Genomic DNA, 8,411 nt, shown 5'->3' on the forward strand with positions numbered 1-8,411 from the left:
ATAATACGCGACAAATATGACGAATAGGAAGGTAAAGTGAGTGATGTGATGTTCAAGGTGGGCGATGGTAGTGGCAGGCGTCGCCTCACAGGAGTTACAGATTGGGGAGTGTTTGCGCTTCGCATTTGCAATCAGCGTTCGTATAGAACGAAAAAACTGTCGCCATTCTGTCTGGCTGCGCGTGTGGATGCGGGGCGAGTGGGGCGAGTGGGGCGAGTGGGGCGGGGGCGAGCGGGTCATCTATATGTAGTTATCATATGAGAACACATATAGCTCCGCACTAAAAGGTTTCAAACAGTACATGTTTTCCCATCATCAGCAGTTTACCACACGTTATATAAATATATATCATCATTTACAGGAATGTTTAATTTCGGTCACTATTCACACCGCGTGTGCTTTCTACTATTAAAAGCTATTTAGCCATATAAATATATTCTTGCATGTATGTACGTACCACACCGTACAGGATATCCCAGAGACGGATGAGAGGGGGGGGTGGGAGGAGAGTGATGTACTCGTACTGCAGTGGGCAGCGTAGAACGAACTGTTAGCTTGTTTTACTCAGTAGTATCACAACAACGTGCTAGTAAGTTTAATTACAAAATGTCGGAAACTTGGCGCGCGGTGAAGTCACACGTCCCTCCCACTTCCCGATTCTCAAATGTTTCGTAATTTTTACAATTTTTGGAGATAAATGTAACATTAATATTATGTCTTTATGTACAGCTTGCTACTGCACGTAGCTATGACTCGATTGCAACGGCGTACAATAACAAGTTTGGGGAAGTAAAAGTCGTGTTTATTTTAACTATATTTTTATTTTTGCAATAAACTCAAGTCAAAACGAGGGACGGGACAGTTTATCGAAAAATGTTTACAGATCGTACATAATAGTAGAGAAATTAGGAAACGAATACAAAATAAAATACAATTGTGTATGTATGCACTAATCAGACGAGTTGCGGTCGCCTGGCCGCCCCGAGCCGGCCCAACCTGACACAGCACAGCTCCGTAACAGTCATTTATGTCACATCTTCCACACAAGTACAACGGGCACCGGAACTGCACTCATTGGATCTATTATTATTGCTGTTCGTGATTTCAATACCAAGATAATATTATATTTATATATTATGTATATATCCATACATCGACAAACAAATTCAAATATTTCTAGAATTAAATGGATCACAAAGTGTACACTACGACCGTAAGTACCTTAAAGCTGTACAGGCGGAGGTCGCGGCGCGGGCGCGGCCCACCGGTTCTATAACACGCTAGGATTTTTACATAATTTACATGATGCTGCGCCATCGCTCCTCAGTTCGGTCGCTCCACACTTTCGCGCCGCGACCTCACTCTCGAATTCACATACATATACGTCTCTACAGTTCCGAGTTCCGAGTCGCCGCGATTTCACATAGAGCGAGCGTCGGACGCGGGCGAGGGCGGGGCGCTCCGTCAGACCGTGGTCTCGCGGTCCACGTGGATGTACTCGACGGAGCGCTCCCGCCGTCAGGAGGAGGCCGAGGAGGAGGTCCGCGAGGCGTCGAACAGCAGCTCGTCCGTGAGGCGGCGGCCGGCGGCCAGCGCGGCCAGCGGACGCTTGTCGCGAGCGCGCGCGCGCCGCACCGCCAGCACGGCCAGCAGCCCCAGCGTCAACACCACGCCCGCCGCCAGCGCCGCGCCCGCCGCCGCCGGCGCCGCCAGCACCGCCAGCAGCCGCGCGCCCGCGCCGCATGCGCCGCGCTCGTCCCCGCCGCCCGGGCAGTCGACGCGCCCGTCGCACCACAGCGCGCCCGGCATGCACGCGCCCAGGGCCTCGCACGGGTGAGCGCAGGCGCTCGTGTTGACGCCCGGTCCCGCGCGCCACACCTCCATCCAGGTGAAGGTGGCGGCTCCGGGCTCGCGCGCCGCCCACACCACCAGCAGCGCCGCCCCGCGCCCGCCGCCCGCCGCGCCCCCCGCACCCCCCGCGCTCGCCCCGCGCGCCCACCACTCCGGTGTGAACACGTGCACGGTGCGCCCCACCTGCTCGCCGGGGCACACCGCCTTCACCAGCCTGCCAGCGTCACAATGTATTACAATCGTGCACATTTACAAATGTTAACATTATATTCTCCCGCTCCTGAGAGACGCACTAGAGATTACCTCACCTGTACCTGTACAACGAAAACTTTTCTCATGGAGATATTTTTTACGTGCCGTTAAATTATTTGTACAATAAAATAAGTAACCTAATCTAATTTAAATTAATAATATATTGTGTGTTAAAATAATCTGTTTGTCGCTTTGTAACTTTAACTCTATTCTATTGTTCTTATAATATTACTGTGCATCTGTTGGCTAATTTATCGGCTTCTTAATAAATAAAATTAAAAAATTACAATATTTTTTTTAATACTCTACAAACTCACCGAGCGGAGTGAGCGTCGTACACGAGCACGCGGTTGTTCGTGACGCAGTGCCCCTCCGCCCCCGCCCCCGCCTCCGCCCCCGCCAGCGACAGCTCTTCTCCCCACACGCGCAAGAACACCGACCGGTTGCCGCGCGCCGTCAATAGGAAAGGTGTTTCCCCACATTCCGACATCTTGTTCACACTGCACACAAAAAAAAATCGTACGTCTAATCTAACCCAACATTTCAAGCACAGAATGAGGACATAATTTGTTATTTAAAGCCTCACTTATATGGGTAATCTAGATGTATGGTGCGGCCGGGCGGCGGCAGACGGCGGCGAGCGGCGCACGCCGGTGCCGCGGTACGCGCCCACTCGCCGCGGAAATGCACGTGGCGCTGGTCCTCCGCGGCCAGCAGGTTGCCGGCTACCAGCTCCAGCTCGAGCGCCGGACCCCCCGAGCTGACGGTCACCGGCGCGGTGGAATTGTCGCACACGCACGCCACCGGCACTCGGTACCCCGCCCAAGGCGACTCATATATCCGTAAATGTGGCACTCGAAATAAGTCATCGTCCTCTTCGCCGTCGAAAGGCGCTTCGCTGGGTCTCAATTCTCCCGGCTCCGGCGGGTCCGGCGCGCAGACGAGTCGCCCGGTCACCGAATCCACTCTGGTGGTGCAACGCGGCGATCTACCGAAGGCTGCCGCGAGTAGTCGTAGCTCCACTCGGTCGCCTTCCGTTTCCAATCTGTAGAGACATCGCAAGCGACGAGCGCCCCCGCGCCCGAACCATAGAGCATTACGTGGCGATGCGAAAAGTCCCGGAACGGTCAGTCGTCTAGAGCATTCCGGCGGCTCGACACTCAAACCGCCCGATTCGGCGAGGGACAACGGCGCACCTTCCAGCCGGGCGTCTACGAATTCGTAATGTAAAGAAAACGTGAGCGGATGAGTGGCCGTTCCCGGCGCAGAAGTGGCCGCCATCGTAAGCAGCGGCGCCGTCGACACGTAGCCGTCGGGGGGCGCGCAAGGGCGCGGCGAGCGCGTCGCGTTCGCGAGCGCCGCACGCGCGCACAGCGCCGGCGCTGCGTCGCAGTAGCGCCCGAGCGGCCGCGCACCCGTCTCGCCTTCCCCCCCGCCGTCCCAGATGCGCAGCTCCACGGCACAGCCGCCACCCAGGCCCGCTCCGCCACCGCGCATCCCGCCAGCCTGCAAGAGCGGCCTCGGAGACAAAGTTGCAGTCGGTTCTTCGTCGCGTTCGCCGTTTTCGACTCGCTTCGGTTCGACCAACGAGTATTGTGTGAAGCTCGAAAAGTATATCCAGACGAGGTCGCCTATGGGAAAAAAAACATAATATAATTATTCAATGATGTAATATACAATTTTATTAAGTTCAGAAACATATCCATCTCACCTGGTCGACCGTGAAACGTCCACGTGCAAGTGGTGTTGGGCGGTAGCGTGTGCGTGGGCGCGTGCAGGCGGCCGCGGCGCCCTCGCCCACCTGCCGATGTGGCGTTCGTTTCCTCTTCCGATGAAGAGGCCTTGACATGGAACTCGCAACGTCTCGCTTCTCTGCCACGAAACTTCAACTTATAATATCGTAAACAGAAAGTTACTAAAACTTGGACGAAAATGCTACTCACCGAGCGTAATCGAGTGAATCAGAATCGGCAAAAACGACATCGACGTCAAGTTCGAAGCCCCTTAGAGGCGCGGCGGGAGCGGCGGGGCGCGGGGGCGCGCTGAACGGCGACGAGTGGAAGGCGACCAGCATTTCGGGCCCGCGCGAGGTGACGCGCGGCAGCCAGTCGCCGCCGCAGTATTCGATGAGTACGGGGTCGTCGGTGGACGCGCCGTCGTAGAAGATGAGCCGGTCGCGCTCGCCCGTGCACTCGCGCCACGCGCGCACCGCCCGCCCCGTCTTGTTTAAACTGCGTGGAAAATAATCTCACATTTAAAATAAAATCAAAACAATATATTTTTTTTAATTTATTTAAAAGGGCAAACGATTACTGGGGACAACAAAGTGATTATCGCGACTCATGGTCACCCGCAATCGATACTGACCTAGCCATCGATATGGAGCGCTTGATCTGCATCTTGTGCGAGTGGTCCTGGCGCACCGAGAGCATCGCGTGTTTGCACGTCGGGATGTCCTTCTGCCGCAGACTCCAATAACAAGTCACGTTCCTGTGGCGCGCCAACACACGTTACCATACACCGGCATACATTATTATACAATTTCATATACTCGTGGCAGTTAGGGCTCCGCGTGATCAGCGCTTACCGTGGGTACATGCCAGGGTAGTTGGGGCTCTGGAGCCGGCAGCGCTTGCGGTGGCACTCCTCGTAGGTGCGCGTACAGTAGGTGCCGGGTGCCACCGCGCCGCGCTCTAGTGGCGCGCCTACTGCGCCAAACCTACGCAAATGTACTTTCTAAGAAAGTCTTCAAAATGCCTAGGACAAAAATAATTTTTGTTTTTGTGTCAATCTCGTCAAAATTACTATACGTATATAGGTGCAAACGTATGACCAATTGAATCCACCGAGGAATTTTATAGATTAATTAATTTTTTTTTTTAATTGGTTTAATTTGAATCTACTTGAAATGATTTCTATAGACAATAATATATACTATAAAGCATAAATATTGATATCATCGGTAATTTGTATACCGCAACATATGTACGAGGTATATATGACCAGCCCATTGCCTGGTTTTACTTTCAGCACTTGCTCAAGAGCATCAGTACGATGTCTGATGTATTTATTCACTTGAAATTTATAGTACATTTCTTGTGTTCAATATATTCCTCTTTACTGCTCGTGGTGTTTTTATCTTTTGTGTAGCTTTATTTCATGTACGTACATATAAAACTACAGACATTGATTGACAATTTTGTAACCGATGACCTACAAATATTGCTATATTTAAAAAAAAATCTATTATGTTATCGTCAATAACCCTTTATCAATATAAAATAAAAAAAACAATACAACTAACAAAGATTTAAAAGAAAATTAAAATTGTAGGTGTAAAAGAAGGTGTAAAATTTTTAAGTTTATTTTTTTTAACACCCAGAGGGGAATTTTTATTTTATTTTTCTGGTGACCCTTGTGACCACCTCTATCATCCCCCTTCCTATGTACGTAAGCTTTTGGAACACCCTGTGTATGACATACATGATATATTTCAAAATGGTGTATATTTGCTACGTTTATAATGTAAAACTCCGTAATATCCGAAACGACTGGACCGATATAAGGATATACGAGTATAAATCTGCGGGTGGATTATGTATAGGCGACTTCTTATTTTTTTTTTTAATGTATGCTGACGACGTCGCGTGAGGCGGATAGTTTAATGAAAATCTTTGTCTGAAATCAACAGCAACATGCGGTTGTACTAATGTATTCAAAGTTTGTCTTCATAAAGTGCCATCTTCTTTCGAAGGTAGGCAAGCAATCATTAGCGCTATTTGTACTTCTGTACACTTAAACTCAATTAAAAAGTGAGGTTGCAAGAGTTATTAATGTTTATTATTATATACCTGTGTAAGTAATTCCGACCTACTTAAAGTTAACTTCACCGACCTGACGATTGCATCGCGTTGCGCCAGAAATTTATATCGCAGCCGAAAGCCGAAAGGCTCCCCGAGCCTCGCGCGGAACAGTTTGACGGAGACGGTTACTGTGGCCGTCTCGCTATAGTAGAGCGCCGCGCCGTCCGCTGCCCCGCACCACGAGCCGCCCGTGAAGGGCCGGCCCAATTCCGATAGCTGCATGTAACCGTCGGGGCAGCCGTCCAGAGCGCCCGCCTCGTAGCGCCCCACGCGGAACTCGTCAAACGCCAGCTGCACCAGGTCCCCGTGCGCTCCACCGCCTGCAGTGAACGTCAGGTGGCACAGGAAGGGCGCTCGCGGCGCGCCGCGCAGTGCCACGCTGTACGCCACGCCCGCACGCCCGTAGTACGTGCGGTTGCACACCGAGCACCCGGCCGGCTCGTCGCTGCCGTCCGCACATTGCGCCTCGCCGTCGCAGTACGCGTCCGCACGCACGCACGGCCCACCCCGGCACGCGAACTCCGCCACGCCGCAGCCGCCCGCCGCACCACGCGCGCCCAGTGCCACCAGCGCGGCCAGTGTCAGCGCCGCGCCCCGCATGCCGCCGCTCAACTCGCCGCGCCCCGCACCGCCCGCGCTCGCACCCGCATCGCACAAAACTCGCGCGCGACCTGCCCGCGGCCCTCAGTCGGCACTTCGTGTGCTCGTGACGTAATGCCGCGCCACACTGCAGGGCGACGCACGGCAAGGCGCGGGCAGCGGCGGCAGCGCGCCGGCGCGCGTGTGTGGCGCTTGCGGGGCATGAGGAGGATCTAGGGAAGCGGGGGACGAGCGGCCGCGATACGGCGCTCGCCCTCGCTGCTGGCTGCGACGATTGATCGCCGCGCGCCGCCGCTGGCCGCCGGCTCGCGGCGACCACATCACTTGACACGCTCCGCTCAATTTACTCACGAGTCCAATTATTGAGCGATATCTAGTACATTAATAAACCCATAAAAGTTTTGGTCCGCCTTATGAGGCTGTTTTAAGAATTTAGATCGTAAAATTACATTCATTGGCAATTTTATTTTCACACCTTTACATAATCTAAATTAAAACATTTTTTTTTTTTTAATCATGGTGGTTAATCAAAACAGTTTATTAACTATGAAAATATATTTTAAATCATGATTATTATAAAAAGTAAGCTTATTTTTTCGAAACATTAGTCTATGAAGAAACAACAAACAAAAAAATCTACTGATTCAGCAGATTAATTTTTTTTTTTTTCTTATGTATGTAGGCGTACATTTGAAAGAATACAGTACAGTTAGACAAAGTGCATTCGCTTCGGAACGATTTCATAGCGAACTTCATATTGTATGGAACTGACGCGCGACAATCATTTGACTTATCGAAAGTATTTATTTTCATTAATTATTGTCAGTACCATACACTTTTTTTTTTTTTAAGAGCCGAGGTGGAGGGTCCCTGCGGGCGCCTCACTCCGGGTCGGCGGGGACGAGGTAAAGGTCAAGAGTCATATCAAGTACCTTGGCCTTGTCCTCGACGGGGGTTGGCGGTTCCGAGAACACTTCCGGACGCTGACCCCCACGCTCATGGGTGCGGCCTCGGCCCTATCGAGGCTCCTCCCGAACTTGCGGGGTCCGGGCGTACATGCCAGACGGCTGTACGCCACGGTCGTCAGGAGCATGGCCCTGTACGGCGCGCCGATATGGGCAGATGCCCTGGACGCGTCGAGCAGGGCCTTCCTCCGCAGGCCGCAGCGCGTCATCGCGAATATGCCGGGCCTACCGAATGGTAGGCCACGCTGCGGCCTGCCTTCTGGCTGGCACTCTCCACCCCCTCTTGGGAGATAGAGGCGGCGGTGCTGGCCGAAGGCTACTGGTTGCGGGCTGAGCAGATAGCCCGGAGGGCGACCTTCCTGCCCCGGAAGAGCTCGCCCGAGCCCGGGAGCGGAGGAAACGGACGACCGTGGAGCTGTGGGCGAGTGTCCTAGCGCGCGCCGAATACGGCGTGCGCACTATAGAGGCCATACGCCCGCGGCTCCCGGACTGGCTCGGGAGGAGCCATGGCTCCCTCACCTTCCGCCTGACACAGGTGCTGTCCGGACATGGCTGCTTCGGGCGGTACCTGTGGAGGATTGGAAGGGAGGAGACGTCGTCGTGCCATGGGTGCGGCGCCGATGAGGACACTGCGCAGCACACCCTGAAGGTAGGTAGGTTACGCGTTCAACACCTTGCCCTGGAGCGTTATCCTAGAGGCGCTTCGGTATCACCGGATGCCTGGATACCTTTGTAGGGTACTGGCCGATTACCTCTGTGACAGGCGGATCTCCTACCAGAGCCGAGACGGGTGGCGCACACATGCTGTCACCTGTGGGGTCCCGCAGGGCTCGGTCCTCGGTCCCCTTTTGTGGAATTTAGGGTATGACTGGGTCCTGCG

At 53.3% G+C, this 8,411-nt stretch overlaps 1 protein-coding gene across 1 annotated transcript; it reads right to left on the minus strand.

Moving 5' to 3' along the window:
- Positions 1–854: 854 nt before the first annotated feature.
- On the minus strand, positions 855–6,566 carry LOC106128593 (uncharacterized). Its single transcript, XM_013327055.1, has 8 exons — positions 5,998–6,566; positions 4,691–4,822; positions 4,471–4,593; positions 4,047–4,334; positions 3,815–3,975; positions 2,690–3,734; positions 2,421–2,603; positions 855–2,065 (listed from the first exon to the last, which is right to left on the minus strand). The coding sequence occupies exons 1-8, from the start codon at positions 6,564–6,566 to the stop codon at positions 1,519–1,521; spliced, it is 3,048 nt and encodes a 1,015-aa protein (XP_013182509.1). The 3' UTR covers positions 855–1,518.
- Positions 6,567–8,411: the final 1,845 nt, after the last annotated feature.

Source organism: Papilio xuthus, unplaced genomic scaffold (assembly GCF_000836235.2).
Source record: "Papilio xuthus unplaced genomic scaffold, Pxut_1.1 DF828744.1, whole genome shotgun sequence".
In the NCBI taxonomy this organism is placed as follows: Eukaryota; Metazoa; Arthropoda; class Insecta; order Lepidoptera; family Papilionidae; genus Papilio; species Papilio xuthus.

Excerpts from the sequence above, each read along its gene's own strand:
- LOC106128593 (XM_013327055.1), bottom strand. The coding sequence starts at position 6,566 with ATGCGGGGCGCGGCGCTGACACTGGCCGCGCTGGTGGCACTGGGCGCG. Across the intron at positions 4,335-4,470 it reads CGCTCCATATCGATGGCTAG|TTTAAACAAGACGGGGCGGG; the intron begins GTCAGTATCGAT and ends TTTTCCACGCAG. Across the intron at positions 3,976-4,046 it reads GATTCACTCGATTACGCTCG|AGAAGCGAGACGTTGCGAGT; the intron begins GTGAGTAGCATT and ends GTTTCGTGGCAG.